This window comes from Myxocyprinus asiaticus, chromosome 24 (genome assembly GCF_019703515.2).
Source record: "Myxocyprinus asiaticus isolate MX2 ecotype Aquarium Trade chromosome 24, UBuf_Myxa_2, whole genome shotgun sequence".
In the NCBI taxonomy this organism is placed as follows: domain Eukaryota; kingdom Metazoa; phylum Chordata; class Actinopteri; order Cypriniformes; family Catostomidae; genus Myxocyprinus; species Myxocyprinus asiaticus.
Genome location: NC_059367.1, coordinates 26,142,288 through 26,160,451, shown reverse-complemented (window position 1 = coordinate 26,160,451; position 18,164 = coordinate 26,142,288). Strand labels below are relative to the sequence as shown.

At 35.5% G+C, this 18,164-nt stretch overlaps 1 protein-coding gene across 1 annotated transcript; it reads left to right on the top strand.

Moving 5' to 3' along the window:
- The first annotated feature begins 1,796 nt into the window (after window positions 1-1,796).
- On the top strand, window positions 1,797-8,327 carry fbxo4 (F-box protein 4). Its single transcript, XM_051653979.1, has 7 exons — window positions 1,797-2,135; window positions 2,372-2,607; window positions 2,816-3,039; window positions 3,165-3,240; window positions 4,184-4,353; window positions 6,247-6,434; window positions 6,684-8,327. Exons 1-7 carry the CDS (start codon window positions 1,992-1,994, stop codon window positions 6,765-6,767), a joined length of 1,122 nt encoding a protein of 373 aa, XP_051509939.1. The 5' UTR covers window positions 1,797-1,991; the 3' UTR covers window positions 6,768-8,327.
- The last annotated feature ends 9,837 nt before the right edge of the window (window positions 8,328-18,164 follow it).

The following is an 18,164-nucleotide window of genomic DNA, read 5'->3' as shown; positions in this document are numbered from 1 at the left end:
GCACTTTATTAGGTATTACCTGTACACTTACTTATGCAGTTATCTAATCAGCCAATCATGTGGCAGCAGTGCAATGCATAAAATCATTCAGATACGGGTCAGGAGCTTCAGTTAATGTTCACATCAACCATCAGAATGGGGGGAAAATTTGATATTGACAGTGGCATGATTGTTGGTGCACACGGGATGGTTTGAGTATTTCTGTAACTGCTGATCTCCTGGGATTTTCACACACAACAGTCTCTAGAATTTACTCAGAATGGTGCCAAAAACATCCAGTGAGTGGATGGAAACTCCTTGTTGATGAGAGAGGTCAACGGAGAATGGCCAGACTGGTTCAAGCTGACAGAAAAGATACAGTAACTCAGATAACCACTCTGCACAATTGTAGTGAGCAGAATAGCATCTCAGAATGCACAACACATTGAACCTTGAGGCTGATGGACTACAACAGCAGAGACCACATCGGGCACTTTATTAGGACCATAGTGTTCCTAATAAAGTGCTCCGTGAGTGTATTTTTATATTAAAAAAGTCCACAATCAACTTCATGCTGCATTAATAACCAATATAAGGGCAAACAAAAGGGAGCATGTGGAATTTATGAATTTCATTTATTATTAAGGCTTTACATATAGCCATAAGAATTACATATACGCTAGCGCTAGCCTATATATATTTTTTTAAAAAAAGCTAATTTTAACATTGAGGATCTTTTTCTACCATCGGTTGTATTAACCCTTAATCACTGTAAGGGTCAAATTCAGTAAATTAGACACAATGCAGAACACACAAACAAAAATAAAGGGGTGAGACAATGCAGAACACGCTCGCATAAATACACACATGTACACAAACAAACGCACAAAGAAATGAATGTTTTTGTCAAATAAAAATCAATCGGCCACAATTCAGAACACAGAAATGAAGGAGTGAGACTATAACACAACCTCAATGCAGAACACACAGACACAAAGGAGAGAATGGATAAGACTATCAACAATTGATTTTTATGTCAAGTAAAAATCAATCAGCCACACGTGCACACACACACACTTCAAGGTCAGATCAAAGTCTTAGTCTGACCCCACTGTGAGAAAATTTCTGTTTAGGTTTGGGAGCTGCACACCATGGTCAGGTTTGACTGTAAGCATATTATGGAATCATTGCAAAATCTCACTGTTCAACACAAGTGGTTAAAAAAAAAATCTAAAATGTAACAAGTAATTAACTTTATAATGTATAAATATATATACAATGCATTACTTGTGATCATATTTAGATATTAAGTTTGTTTCAACATTGGATTATAGAGATCAGCCAATGCATGGGGCACTGAAGCCATCTACTAGCAGTAGGTGTCATCTCATGTAATTGATTTTGATTCCAGCACGTCACCAGAGACCCTCAGTGTATGACATATTTTGATGCTATGACAATCATTCAGTTTACTGAAATGAAGGTTTTTATTGAAGTGAAGAAAACAATATGTGCTTATTTCGTAAGAACATGAATAGGATAATTTAGTAATTTAGAGGTAAATCATGTCAAAAATCCCAAAGGAAATGCATAACTTTTATGTTTTTACTTTAGTGAAGATAGTGGTATTACATTTATTTAAAAAAAAAATAATAAATAAAAATTGGGGTTCCACATTTGATGTATTGAACAAACTAAAAATGATCACAAATAATCCTTTCAACACTTTGTGCTGTCAGGAAATTACGTTTTCCAAAACTACTACAATACCCACAATGCAACACGGTATACGTTGCACACACACACACACACACTGATGAAAACATAGAGACGTGTAACTTTGACAGTTCCGGGAAAAGCCATAGGAATAGCTGAGATTGCTCAAACTAAAATCGTGATCAATGTCTTGTAGTAAAGAAAGCGACTTTTGACGTTTCTGTTCTAATGACAAGCTTGCACACGAAGAAAACTAGACGAAATTGTTAAAAACCTCTTTCAAAACACTCGCCGGAATGCTGAGTCGATCTATAGTCGTGCAAAGTCTCAGGAGTATTAGAGATAGATTTTTTAATACAAGACGACAAAGAAATGACCAAAGTGATGCTCAGGATGTGCCAAATCATGACGTCACCGGCCCCTCTCTGGACAATCTGTTGGTAAGGCACGAGATGCATTTTTTACATTTTTCATTTAACTATCCAAAGCGACTATATTACATACTGTATACTATATATAATATACTAATACTAGAAAGCCTACTACTATAGCTTACATACTGCAGCTGTATAGGCGCGAAGGCCTGATGTCTCTAATCAATTAAACCAGACAATCAATATTAGGTGTTAATTATGTTTAAGCTAAAAAAAAAATTTGTCTTATTAAAACTTCACAGGTGGACATGCAGTTTCTCATTATGACCTTCCTCTCTCCACAAGACCTCTGCAGACTGGGAGGCACAAGTACATACTGGCGATCAATGGTTAAAGACCCTGTCCTGTGGAAGTACTTCCTGTTGCGTGATATGCCACTCTGGCAGTCAGTTGACCATTTATCAATGCCTCAGGTCAAGCTCACCGGCACATCTGTGCTGGATGACTCTGAGATGCAGCAAATTAATTATATGGCAGAGTAAGTGCATAAAGTTGGGGCATCTGCACTACAATGGCAAAAATGTATTGTACCCTGATTGTTGTGCATAGACACATTGCATAAGAATGTCTAAAAAAAAAAATAACAGATAGTTAAAAAAAATAAAAAATAAAACTATACTATTTTATATAAATAGAATTATTAATTTAACTTCGGTAATATATACTCTTTGACACTGCACCCACAGGTATCTACGGGTCTGCCCAGCATGTCGCAACCAATGGCGATGTCAACCCAGTTCAACATTTGAGTCTGTGACTTCCTTCTTCCAGTCCCTTGTACCAGTTGCAGAGCCACAGTTTGCCATGTTTGGCCCCGGACTTGAGCAGTTAGAGGTTTCCCTAATGAATAAGATCATGCATTCCCATGATGTACTGCCTATAGCCGGAATACCTCAACGCCAAATTGATGGTGCCAAGTCATTACACATAATTTAATTAACAATTAAGCGTAACAGAATAAATGGTGGTTAGAAGTGTTGTTTTTGCTTTTAGTAGATTTGACCATTTTTTTTCTTTTCTTTTTTTCTCTCTCAGGCATTGGATCTGGAATCAGTTTTAAGTACAAAGATCAGCACCGATTCAATATTATAACTTTGTATTCGATCAACAGGTGAGACATTTTTTTATTTTTATTTTAAGAAATGTAAATTACACAGAAAAAAGTGTGCATTACCTAAAAATGTGCTGAATCAACCTGAATACATTAGGTTACATCAACAAAACTAATTTTAAGGATCAAGTAGATCATGTCGAAAAAGCTCTTTAAAGGGATATTTCACCCAAAAATGAAAATTCTCTCATCATTTATTCACCCTCATGCCATCCCAGATGTGTATGACTTTCTTTCTTCTGCTGAACACAAACGATAACATTTTTTAGAAGAATATCTCAGCTCTGTTGGTCCATACAGTGCAAGTAAAAATGGCCAGAACTTTGAAGCCCCAAAAGCACATAAAGGCAGCATAAAAGTTTTTCATAATCCATAAGAGTGCTTTAATCCATGTCTTCAGAAGCAATATGATAGGTGTGGGTAATAAACAGATCAGTATTTAAGTCCTTTTTATCTATAAATTCTCCTCCCTGCCCAGTAGGTGCAAATATACACAAAGAATGCAAATTTCTAAAAGAAAAAGAACTTATTATATAGTTTCTGAAGATATAGATTAACAACTAGACTCATGTGAATTACTTTTATGCAGCCTTTATGTGCTTTTTGGACCCTCAAAATGTTGGTACCCATTCATTTGTAATATATGGACCTACATAGCTGAAATATTCTTCTAAAAATCTTTATTTGTGTTCAGCAGAGGAAAGAAAGTCATACACATCTGGGATGGGATGCGGGTGAGTAAATGATGAGAGAATTTTCATTTTTGGGTGAACTATCTGTAACAATTGCAGGTTACCACTTTTTACAGTGTTTTTTTTTTTCTCATATGTTTATGATGACAAAATGTGATTTGGATGTGATTTTAAATAGTTTTATGGGAGTTGATGTCAAAATGTGTCACATAGTAAAGTGTTTGAATGGGAATCTGTATGTCTTTGTTTAGGACAGAGAGAGAGAGGGCTCGCCTGGAGCAGCTCAGTCTGCGCAGTAAGCTTTTTGTCTATCAGGAGGATAGTGAGTGCAATATGCCCTTAAGTCTCAACCCCATGTTTAATGAAGTTTGTCAAGCTGTGAACGGATTCATCTTTGTGGCAAATGCTGAGACAAAAAGAGGTATGATTATCCTAAATAAATAAACAAGCCGTAACGTACTATTTTTGCTTATATGCTCCCAAAAATTAAACTTCTGTCATCATTTACTCACCCTCATGTTGTTCCAAAACCATATGACTTAAGGCCCAGATATACTTCTGGAGAAGTTCTTCTTCGTTCTTCGTTCAGTGGTAAAAAGAAGGTATAAACAGTGTGGAACAGTATACTGTTTGCAAACATTCAGACACCCGCCACACCACTGTGGGAGGTGTTTAGAAGTACATTTAAATATGAGGACGCTACATGTAAAACCTTGAAAATGTGTTATCAATGACTTTTTGCCTCATTCTTTGAGTAGAACTCACATGAGGTCAGTAAAATAAGTGAATTTGATGATGAATTAAAGTAGCAAATATACAGTAGAAAATGTTTAATTTGTCTTTAGATTCGGAATTCATGACGCTAATGCGCTAACACGCTATACGCGGACATAATATGCGCTGGTTACACTCTGTTATTGTAATTTATGATGACACTGATACTACTGCAAAGATGGGTGAATTAAAGAGTGTTAATGGGCAGAATACAGACAAAACAATGATGATAAGTGAGGCATATCTTACTTTGGCCAGATGTGTGAATGGCTTTCGCTGCAGATGCAACATGACTGAATGGGCACTTGAGAATATTTGAGTAGATTTGGTTCATTTTGTAGACTAATAAAAAATTTAAAAAACGCATTGCATGGTCTTGCACGCCGGTGTGTTCAAGTTAAATCCGGAAGAAAAATGTAAACAGAGCAGTAGGTGGAGCTTCAGGTCACACCTACTGATGATGTGGACCAATCGCAGTAAGAAGGTGTTTAGAAGCTGGTTAGAAGTTTCCTGAAAGTTCGCCCAGGCGAGCTGTTATGAACCACCGAAATGAACACAAAAACACTTTTTTTTTTGGCCAGATTTTGTTCTAAATGACATCATAGCCGTTCATTCTTCGATTTCGTAAGAAGTATATCTGAGCCTTTACTTTCTTCTGTGAAATAAAAAAGGAGATGTTGGCAGAATGTTAGCCTCATGTCACCATTCACTTAAATGGTGTGGAAAACAAGATGCAATGAAAGTGAATGGTGACTGAGGCTAACATCCTTTTGTGTTCCACAGAAGAAAGAAAGTCATATTGGGTTTGGAACAACATGAGAGTGAGTAAATGATGACAGACTTTTATATTGGGTTTACTATACCTTTAAGCATTGAATGTATAACAAAAATGTTTTGGTATTGCTTATGTCTTCTTTGTCAAAACCATACCATTGCCAAGTAGGGGTGTAAATATCTGCTTTGACAATGATTTGATTCAGTTATGATCTTCTACTAAATTATGCATATTAAAATCTAAGAATTTGGTCACAATTCAATTATATTATGTTTGTACACTTAACAGCTATTTAAAAAAATGCAAAAGACACAAATGTACAGTAACTTGGGGGGCAATCAAATCCACTGAAGAAGATTGTGGATCTGGATTTGGTGGAATTTGATTTAACTCAAAGGAAATCAAGTATTGAATTTTGCACAGCAAATCGTATCAGTAACCTTTTAAAAGCTGTTTTATTCTACATGGAGTGGGTCCCCTTATGGGGGCTGCCATGTTAGGATCACATGACCAGCCGAATTCTACTCGCTTAATCTCGGTAACCGCCCTGTTATTGGACACTTTCACTCAGGGATTTAATGAATCATGGCTGGCTGTGAATAGTGAATTTCTACAATGACATCAGTAACTGAAAACTGTTGTGATGCTGCATCCACGGCACTAAGTGTCAGTGTAAGTACAAGACAACTTCAACAAAAACTTAGTGCACCTTTAAGCAAATCCTCAGTTTTGCATATCTCTCTTTCTTTCTTTCTTATATTGGAGGATCTAACAGAGAGTGGGAGGAGGAAAGTGCTCAGATTAGGGTCATGTTAGACCCTCTGCTAGGTGCTGTGTCCCAGCCTATTCTGGTGCTCTCTTGTGTTTCTAGAGAGACAGCAGACAGACGAAGGATACCATGTGTGACTGTGGCCTATCAGCTGCAGCTCAGCTCACTGTGCAACCCCTGGATGGTAAGAAGACCATATGCAAAAAAAAAAGGTCCATTGAGTAATCTAAGGTGCAATAAATGACTTGTTTGAACTGTTCTGAACCCTTTCTGTGTATCAGATAATCAAAGAATTTCCAGACACTGTGTGCTCACAGTGCATTTTGCAAAGTGGGACTAACATGTCTAAGACATTAACATTATATTAGTATTGTATTGTATTAATATTAAATGTCATATCAAATGTTTTAATGTGTGTTTTGTCATACTGTAGGTTCAGGACACTACTGCAGAAACACTAACAGGACTGCTGGATGGTATTGATTGGCTACTGAGGCATTCTGGAGTCAAGCTGTGAACACCAAGACAGTTATGAAGCTGCACAATGTAATGGCCATTTAATAGAGGCCTTTCAAACATCTTATTATCAGTAACAAGCAAGATTACACCATGTAAGGTGGTTTATTTTCCATCTATCAAATAAAACTTTGGTAACACTTTCTATGAAGCCCATATTTATAATGCATTGTAAAGGTAAATTTTGAGATATTACGAAAAACACTTGTAAAGCTACAAGGTTCAAATATATCAGAAGCTCTAAATATGTATGTTGATCACACGTAAACACACCCAAGAATAAAAACAAAATCAAACTGATTCTATACTGGACTCTATTCAATAAACTTTAATGTTTGCGCATCTTATTTGGAGACATATTTTTATTAATAACGTCCATTATATAAGTTTGACTTGTAATGTATTGTGTTACAAGTTTATGTTATGGCTGTTTATAAGAAGATATTGCTTTTGTAACTTCACTTAAAGCAGGCAAAGACCACTTATAATATGATTACGTCATAAAGACTTTTGACTGTTTACGCTATACAGCACTTATACGATTAACTTTATTAACTTCTGCTTTGTTAAATTAGGATGTTGCTTGTATTATAATGCAGTAAACTCTAAAGTATAACTATGAATAGGGGACGTCTTATAACTACAGTTATAATACATTATAATTACTTATGAGAAGTTATAACTTATTATAAGGTGTATTATGAGACATTATAAATTCAGTATAATGCCTTTACAATGCATTATAAATATAGGCTTCATAGAAAGTTTTACCAAAACATTTTGTAATATACTGTATGTATGCCATGCACTTATATAGTGGATTTCAGTCAACACTTTCCTGTAATACTTTTTACATGCTCATTATTTTTGTTTTAAAGGCGTCTTATAATTGGGATTTTTAGATTATTAATTATTTTGCTGTGAAAATATTTTATTGTTTGTATTATGTTTTATTGCTATTATTTATTTATTTATCTCTGCACTGTAAAATCGAATTAGTTGACCTTTCATGCTTTTTCTATATAGTAACATATACAGTATATTTGAGTTATAATTCCAAACTGTGACATTTCAAGAACTGTTTAATTACACTGAACAAAAATATAAACACAACATTTAAAGTGTTGGTCCCATGTTTCATGAGCTGAAATAAAAGATCCCAGAAATGTTCCATACGCATTGATTAGATTAGATTAGGGCCTAATGCATTTATTTCAATTGACTGATTTCCTTAAATGAACTGTAATTCAGTAAAATCTTTGAAATTGTTGCATGTTGCGTTTATATTTTTGTTCAGTATAGGACCACTTGATATTTTTTATTAATGACAACTTTAGGGTTTAGAGAGTAACAGTAACTTAATTAAAACTAGTAAGAATAGTAAAAAAGAAAGCTTAAATTGAGTCAACAATTTTTTTATATGTATATTTGAGATAAATCTTAGTATTTATAGTGTGGATAAATGAATATGTTTGCACAAATATACTTTTCTTTTTCCTTCTGAATATATCTTTGGTAAGTAAAGATAATACAATTAAAAACTTTAAATGTGTAACAGTGATCATTCCTCAGGTTTTCCGTTCACTATGTATATGATCATTTTTGTCTTGAGTGTTTCAACCATGAAAACTGTTCCCCTCTTTCGTCCACAAAGAGGCAGCAGTGTCAGCTTTATTAAGAGCTTTGTTGACAACAACAATAAGAACACTGACCTAGCATAACCTCATCATCCTGCTGGCCAGTTTTATTCAGGTTGGAGGTCATTCATTGGTTGTGTTCAGCTATTGCTTTGTCTTTGTCTTTTCTTTGTGGCTGACTACCTGTTCTCTTTCTCTGTTTAATTACATTGAAAACCAGTTTATTCTTTTGCAAAGGTAATATGCTAAGCTATGTAATTAAGAGTAATCCCAAAATTCAGACTTACTAAAGGCTGCACTGTCATTCTGAGTCTCTTTAATTAGTGAAACAGGACAAAATACTGTAGGAGGACAAAGCACTAAGTGCCTTGAAAAAATGAACTGTCTCTTTCAGTTTCGTAAGATGTGTCATTGTCTTTTTTTTCTCTCTCTCCAACACAGTGTTAAAAGGTTGAGTGTTTTAAAGGTTTGACTGGTACTTCACTGGAGTTTTATATGAAAAGGGAAATTTACGAGCACTAAGTACATATATAAATGTGTGTGTGTGTATATATATATATAAATTATTAAATTATTCTTAGTCATTTTGTGTTTCCCAGGAGGAAGAACAGAATTGTTTCTCTGGCAAGCTCTTATTCTTCTGCCTACGTCAATAATCGTTGTCTTGGAAAAAGTTTTAAAATGAAATTGTAATTGGTGCAATTTGAATGCATTAAGTCTAACCTAAATGGAAGAAATGGCTGCTTGTCTGTAGTGAAATTTATCAAAATGGAGAAAGTGGTGACCTATCCAAATATAAAAATGTCTCTTTCATCTCACCCGAAGCTCTCGTAAATAATTTTCCTCTACATGTCTCTCTCACCCATTACATTATTTCCCAAGTAACAAGTCAAACCATGCATAGTCTGCACCAATAAGAAGAAAGACAAGCCAGAAATCTTTTTGGATTTGATTTAGTTTCTGCTGATTTTCTTGGCTTGTACTGATTATTTTGAAAATGAAGTGGTTTTATCATAACTGTTATGACTATTACCATTCAATATTTCAGGGTAAAACTGGCATTAAATCTAAGGTATATTTCCAAACCAAAAGATTAACATGGAAGTATAACAAGTAGTCCTGCAAACAGATTGTAGAGTCAGTCTGGTAGTACATGAGGAGAGAAAAACAATTTAGACAATCTGTGACGAAAAGGAGGGCGTGGCCGAGCCGTACCGATGGACGCCCTGCGCTGAATCAGCCCAATTAGCGAGAAGGACACGGCTGCAGCCTGCAGAATGAGGCGGGGCTACATATGGGGCGGAGCTATACGTGTCGCCCCGCCCTTAACATAGTCTCATTGGCTCGTTCATCTTTCATAGACATACACGATAGGAGATGTGGTCGTCGTTATTGGTGTGTTATCGTTGTTTGAGAGATATTGTATAGTTGAGCCAAATCATTTGAATATAGGACTTACTTGTATGTGATATTCAATCCTAAATTCCATGGAGTTTATCCTACGTTAAAAGTGAGGAACAAATCTGGATTTATAAAGGCTCAAACTGACGAGAAAATGTTCTTAAACAAATGCCAACTGAAAATGATGTAAACTATGTGTTTTTTGTGTTTGGTGCTCATGCCCAGGGGTGTAGATTCCAGGGGGGAAGGGGGTGAAGGTAACCCCCCCAATAATCAAAACAAGTAAAACACTTAAAATGATTACATTCCTAAAATGCAGATTAATCAATAGATCGAGCAGATGCAGATGGCGTGCATAAAGCAAACTTGGTCAATGAAAGAATCTACTGTTAATCATGCAAAATAATCACTCATGATGATGAGCTGTTATGGCAGAAACTGAGAGACTAAAAGTGTATGCATGCTCTTGGTTTTTTCGAGAATTGCCCATTGCATACAAGCCTTATGAATGAATGATTGAACGAACGACATGGGTTTTTGTATTCTGTCCCCCAATATTAGGATTTTTGAAAATATGTTTATATTACATCTTTTTAACTTTTGTTAGAATTGGAGTGTAATTTACAGTTAATTTACAGTAGATGGCGCTGTTGGTTTTCATAACTCATATGTTGGGTTATAAATTAAAATGTTAATGTTGAATTAAAACACTGATACACTTTTTTCATTTTCACTCTATTGTGATATTTAAACAATTAACATATTTTATAATTAATTACATTCATAATTAATTTCTGTAACCATGCGTTATAATGAAGGCTTTGTGAAATTGCACATCTTTTTGATTTACAGATTTGTATGACAGCAGACACATTAACACAATTTGGTTATCAGTTCATGTGACTCAGTTTGAAATGACACGTGAGGTACAACACAAAGTCACTTACGACAAGTCATAGCACTAAAATCTAAATGATCTTTTCTAATTATTTCAACACTGACTACGACCGCATTAGAGTTGAATCATCGCCATAGTAGGATTAGGAATTTTGCCCTTCACTTTCAACACGACTGAAACAACAACAAGCTGCTCAGTCAGACTCCTACTACAACTGTTTGCAATGAACCGTGAGGTGCAACACAAATTCGTATCACTTACGAGCTACACTATTTTAAAATGCATCTCCTACATGTACACCAATAAAAATGACTGAGCCAATGTGAGTAAGCTATGGGCGGAGCGACATGTGTGGCCACTCCCCAATGTTCTGCAATCTGCAGACAGGGATACTTGCAATCAGCCGGGAGAGGGATAAAGAGGAGCCAGGGACACCAATTAGAGAGAGAGAGAGAGAGAGAGAGAGAGAGACGCACAAAGCTGTGTGTGTGCGACTTTGTTTGTTTTGCAGTTTGTGCTATGTTTGAGTTCAGCTTTTTGTTAAAGATTTACTTGACTGTTCAGCTGGTTCCCGCCTCCTCCTTGCCCAACTTAAAGGAATAGTTCACCCAAAAATGAAAATTTGCTGATAATTTACTCACCTTCAGGCCATCCAAGATGTATCTGAGTTTCTTTCTTCATCAAAACAGAATTTAAGACTTGTAGGATTTCATTTCAGCCCTCCTCCTCTAAACAATGCAAGTGAATGTCCTCCATTTTTTGACGGTCCAAAATGCATATTTAGGGTGCATCAAAATAATCCACACGACTCCAGTCGACAAATAAAGTTCTTCTGAACCCAAACGATTGATTATTTTGAGAAACAAAACAATACTTATATACTTTTTAACTACAAATGTTTGCTTCCGTACATCTCTGTGACACGCGCTCATGAGTTGGATGATGTAAGCTCGTTGGTAAGGTCACGCGTCATGTGGAGGAAGAGGCAGGAAGTGCGTCATTGTTTACAAGAGAAATTTGTGCCGTTCATAAACCAAAACAGTCCATAACAATTTCAAAACAATATATAATATATATATATATATATATATATATATATATATATATATATATATATATATATATCATTTCCAAATAATAATAAAAAAAAAATGATGTAAACAATGACGTGCTTCCTGACTCCTCCTTCATGTGACGCATGACCTTATCAACGAGCTTACATCATCCATCTCATAAGCGTGGGTCACAGAGATGTACGGAAGCAAACATTTGTAGTTAAAAAGTATATAAGTATTGTTTTGTTTCTCAAAATAATCAATCGTTTGGGTTCAGAAGAACTTTATTTGTCGACTGGAGTCGTGTGGATTATTTTGATGCACCCTAAATATGCATTTTGGACCATCAAATAAATGGAGTACATTCACTTGCATTGTTTAGAGGAGGAGGCCTGAAATGAAATCCTAAAAGACTTAAATTCTGTTTTGATGAAGAAAGAAACTCAGATACATCTTGGATGGCCTGAGGGTGAGTAAATTATCAGCAAATTTTAATTTTTGGGTGAACTATTCCTTTAAGAACCTTGTTACACAGTCTTAATACATAAAACTGTGGCAAATTATCCAAGATGTTTGAAACAACCTATCTGCCAGCAACCTTGAAAAACTGTGCGCAAGTGTATAGGAGAATTGGTGCTGTTTTAAAGGCATTGGGTGGTTACATCAAAAATTTATTTTGTTTTATTCTTCTGTTTACGGCACTTTGTATGAAGTTAATTGATAAATAAAAATTATCCATGGCATTATTTTTAAAAACATCCTCACTATACATTTTTACATTTACATTTTTTACAACTACCTAGAACTTTTGCAGTGTACTTTAAATACTATATTTACATAATAAATATATAATAATACATATACACACTCACTGAGCACTTTATTAGGAACACTATGGTCCTAATAAAGTGCCAGACATAGTCTTCTGCTGTTGTAGCCCATCCGCCTCAAGGTTTGACGAGATACTATTCTGCTCACTACAATTGTACAGAGTGGTTATCTGAGTTACCCTAGCCTTTCTGTCAGCTCGAACCAGTCTGGCCATTCTCCGTTGACTGATTTCATCAACAAGACATTTCTGTCCCCAGAACTGCTGCTCACTGGATGTTTTTTGTTTTTGGCACAAATAGAGTAAACTCTAGAGAATGTGAAAATCCCTGGAGATCAGCAGTTACAGAAATACTCAAACCAGCCCCTCTGGCACCAACAATCATGCCACGGTCCAAATCACTGAGATCACATTTTTTCCCCATTCTAATCAAATCAAATCACTTTTATTGTAACACAACCATATATACAAGTGCAATAGTGTGTGAAATTATTGGGTGCAGTTCCGAGCAACATAGCAGTCGTGACAGTGATGAGACACATACCAATTTACAATAAACTTCAGATTTACACAACACAATTTAAAATCTAATATACACATAATTACACACAACACAATATACAAATAATAACATACAATGTACATTATACAATACACACAATATAGAATACACATTATACAATAAAAATAGTATATATAGTATATATAAAATGTACAGTAGGTTGTATTGTACTGTATTGACATTCAGGCTGTCGGTTGATAGTCAGCTGCCAAGATGTTGTTAAGAGAGATATAATTATGACAGTCCAGTGTGAGATAATAAGATTGATAAAGTGCAGGGCTGATATATAGTGATCGTGAGAGATGATCCTCTGATGATCCTCCGAGCTTTTTTCACACACCACCTGGTGTATATGTCCTGGAGAGAGGGAAGCTCACCTCCGATGATGTGTCTGGCAGTTTGCACCACCCTTTGCAGGGCTTTGCGGTTGTGGGCGGTGCTATTGCTGTACCAGGTGGAGATACAGCCAGTCAGGATGCTCTCTACAGTGCAGGTGTAGAACCGTGTGAAGATGTGGTGGTTCATTCCAAACTTCCTCAGCCGTCTCAGGAAGAAGAGGCGCTGGTGAGCCTTCTTCACAACGGCCTCAGTGTGGACGGACCATGTGAGTTCCTCAGTGATGTGGACACCCAGGAACTTGAAGCTGCTGACTCTCTCCTCTGGTGCTCCATTGATGGTGATGGGACTGTGTTCTCTGTCTTTTCTTCTGAAGTCCACCACAAGCTCCTTTGTCTTACTGACGTTGAGGGAGAGGTTGTGCTCCTGACACCAGTGTGTCAGGGTGTGCACCTCCTCTCTGTAGGCTGTTTCATCATTGTCAGTGATCAGACCTACCACCGTCATATCTTCAGCAAACTTAATGATGGCATTGGAGCTGTGTGTTGCCACACAGTATCTTTTGGTTGATGTGAACATTAACTGAAGCTCCTGACCCGTGTCAGCATAATTTTATGCATTGCACTTCTGCTATACGATTGGCTGATTAGATAATTACGTGAATAAGTAGGTGTACAGGTGTTCCTAATAAAGTGCTTATTGAGTGTATATACTGTGTGTGTGTGTGTGTATATATATATATATATATATATATATATATATATATATATAAAATCTTTACATTATATAATTTATTAATAACAAAATACAACAACCGTGGTATGTAATCACCTGTACATTCCTGTTGGGACAATTTGTATTTAATTTTGACCAGACAGCAGGCCAGCAGTGTTTCTTTTAATGATTTACTTCAGGTGAAAACGATGTGTCCTCATATCTGGTTCAGAAATAGACCAACGGAGACGAATATTCCAACAGAATAAACAATGATCAAACATGTTCAATCAGACCAAATTTTATCTCATTGGAACATGTTGCAAGTAGCAAAGTGGACATGAACATGGTCCATTGTATATTACTTTGATAATGGATGTAATGTTCTTGTTTTGTTTTTTTGTTTTGTAAGAGTCTTGATATTACACACAGTGAAATCCAGGGGGTGTTCAGAAAAATGGGAACATTTAAATATTTGGGCTGAATTCCATCTATGTCTGTGATCATTTTGTTGCAGTTCGGCTCAACCAAACACTTCAGAGGCATGAATACCTCTGGAATTGCATAAATCCAATGCATCTCTGAGACAGAGGTACAGAGATAAAGAGACGGGTCAGGGACAGCGTGACTAGCATATCAGTTCTTATGTTAGTATCTGTGTTGTGTACTCTGATTGTTCCATCATGACACAAGAGGTCAGAGTCTACAGGTGCATTGTTGTATTTTTCGTTGCCTTCCTTTTTGATAATATGCCAATGAAACCTGCCTTAGATTCTTCACTCGTACACCCATGTGTAAATAGGTTGTTTTTTCTCTAATAGCATATAATTCTGTTTACTTTTTCCAGCAAAATGTATTAATCCTATTTTCTATTTTCATGATACCTCTAGCATATCCACCAGCATTGTTACGGTTACCATTCCCCTCACACAAAGATACAGCATTCAGCAACACTGCTGCATTTTAGAAGCAGATCTCTACATTTTGAAAGAATTTTTTACCAGACCTTCCACCTACATTTAACATCTTATGAATTATGACACGGTGTAGTTGATGTTGGATGAATGTATTTTGTACACTTGGCTGTATTCCCTCTTTTTTCCACTGCTAATTAGGATTAAATGTCCTATTTGGATTCCTTGATGTTAACCTTCATTACGATTATCCATGCACAAGAATATATGAGGAAAACATTTCATTTGCATACTGTATTAAAAGTGACGGGGACTGAGATGCTAATTGCTTTGTTTTTACTCGCCCACTGTGACTGTCACCAGGTGGGTAAAAACATCTCTTTTGAGTTCACAAGGGTGCTATGTACATGTGCGGCATCCTGATTCACACCATTGCTCATTAAATCAGCCTGACCCTGTCTACAAAGTGATGGAGATCTAGTTAATTTATTAATGTTATTTGCATTGACTGCTGGTGTTACTGAATATTACTAATGCACACTCCATATAGAAATATCCGTATCTTCAGCAAAAATACTGAATCCCTCAGTCACAATTTTTTGGTTCAGATTTTTACATCCAAAAGAAGTTCAATAGTAGGCCTACATTGATGATGTACGGTTGACTACTTGTAACACTTTTTACTCCAGTGAATACTTCTCAAGGTAGGTTTTATTTATTAAAGTCAGTTTCTACATATCTTATCTTGTCTTGTCTTGGTTACAAAAAACCTATTGCATTTCTAAAATTTTTGCCCAGGACAAAAGATACACATTTAACTTTTGTGACAACATGCCCCAATACCATCGCATATTATCACACTATATGGGGTAAGTTGTCACAAGAACCTGCCATTAAACAGCCTATTTTCAGGCTTTTTAAGAAAAATTTGAACAGTAAATTACAACAATTTTTAACTGACAAAATTACATTTTTAAATTGCAAAATGATAATTCATACAACAGCAAAAATGGTAAGAGCAACATAAAAAAGATACATCAAATTGTTTGGACAACAAATATAGCAATTAATAAATTAACATTAAAAAAATTAAGTATCATAATTACAACACATGTGACAACTTGCTGATATTTATGAAAAAAAAACTTGTCCTGAGAATACAGTGCAATCTTTCGGTTGAAATCTAACTTCATATCATAGTTCACCCTTGTCTGATTGTTTATATGCGATTTTATTAGGTTTACTAAAAGAGCTATAAATTATGATGCTTTGGGAATTTGAGTTTGGAGGATATAATTCACAACATGTTATTCTAATTTAAGTGTTTCTAATTAACATACACATCTGTGTAATTGGACTTTTGACTAAAATCCTTAGTTACTGAGGAATAGCACTTGTGACAACTTCCCCATCTGACAACTTGCCCCATTCTCCCCCTGTTCCTTTCCTTTCCAATGTATATCCTGTATATACATATATAGTAACAGACAGCCATCCGATCTTTTGTAAATGGATGGAGGCAGCATTCCATCTCTATTCCTGTCAAACAATTTGACGTTTCTTTTCTCCCTTTACACCTTACTGTCATTTCAATTACGCAGCAACTTATTGAAATGTTGTTATCTTACTGCCTTAAGGGACTTAAAACCCGGACTGTGTCCAACCAGAAGACAGGCAATGCACAACAGCCCTCTTAATCCAATTGAGGCTTATAGCTACTGACACTGAGGTAAACAGAAATTAGCTTGTGACACCAACAAAGTGCTTTACACTTTATTTGGAGCAACAAAAGGCCACTTCCTTAAGAAATAGAAAGAGGAGAGGATAACCTTACATGTATTTTCATTCTCAGACCATTTTGCAAGGCATGCAATATCTGTTTTAAGGACCAACTTTTTTTTTTTTTTTTTTTTTTTTTTTTTTTTTTTTACAACAAAGGCTATTTGAAAGGTACAAACTCTTTACTTTTATTGCAAGTCTGCTAGGAAAATTGCTTGCTAAAATAGTGATAACGGTGTGCTTGTGTAAAAAGTACATGTTCATGTATAATGTTGTATTAATAGGTTAAAAATGTTGAAGAGGATAAGATCCTGACTGTGACTCAAAATCAATTAACAACAACAAAGATGTTGGCAAAACATGTAATGCACATTGTAAATAATGAAGGCATGGAAAACATGCATTCAAAACAGAGTCGCTTCATTAAAAGTTTGCTATAAGGGAGGCATTGTGGATGTTTGGCGTCTCATCCAAAAACTTTGTTCACATGCCACATTCACTTAATGTGAAGTTGTTGTTTTTTTTCCATTCTTATTCACTGAAGCATTATAGGGAGCTGGAAATGTGTTTGGGTTTCTTTGTGGGGGCCCCTTTAAATGGACCACCCTTCTAATATCTGATCAAAATTCACCACACTATCACATTTGTAGATCAAATGATGATGAATGCATCTAATGATGATGAATGCACCTAACATTAATAAATAATTAGGCTACATCATGTAAAAAAAATTAATCTTGGATTTGTATTATTTTAGGACACATGTGGGTATTCAGAAATACAGCTTATCAGTGATGTTTTGAATCATATTAAGCAGATGTGTCAAGCTTAAGTAAAAAAACGCTTTCTTCAGTTTGGTCTTTGAATATTATAGCATCTTGCTACCCTTTCATGTCTGAGATCATGCATGAGGAAACATAATTAAGCCAGACGTGAAAACATTCTTGAAGATGTATAGACTAATTTACAACAAAATAGAGCATGTAAGGTCTTTCACAGTCTAAAAACATGTCAAAGTATTCCATTTGAGCCAAATCCAGTAAACAATTAGTTATAAATGATAAGCATTAACCTAGTCTAAAGATGATGCAATTTTATATATCTATCCAGGCAAAGATATGCAGTCATTTGAATTTGTTGCTACCCCTGAAATAAGAGAAGACCAACTCAAAATGTACTGTTGTTGGCAGTTTTAGTGTTGTCCCAATAATCTACACTGTAAAAAATGTCTGTAATTTTAATGGTAAAAGACTGTAAAAATGGCAAAGTAAAA

What these genes read in the sequence shown, in the direction of transcription:
- fbxo4 (XM_051653979.1), top strand. Translation starts at nt 1,992, where the DNA reads ATGCTGAGTCGATCTATAGTCGTGCAAAGTCTCAGGAGTATTAGAGAT. An exon ending in CCTCTCTGGACAATCTGTTG is followed by an intron (nt 2,136 to 2,371) that starts GTAAGGCACGAG and finishes AAAACTTCACAG; the next exon opens with GTGGACATGCAGTTTCTCAT. An exon ending in ACCTCAACGCCAAATTGATG is followed by an intron (nt 3,040 to 3,164) that starts GTGCCAAGTCAT and finishes TTTCTCTCTCAG; the next exon opens with GCATTGGATCTGGAATCAGT.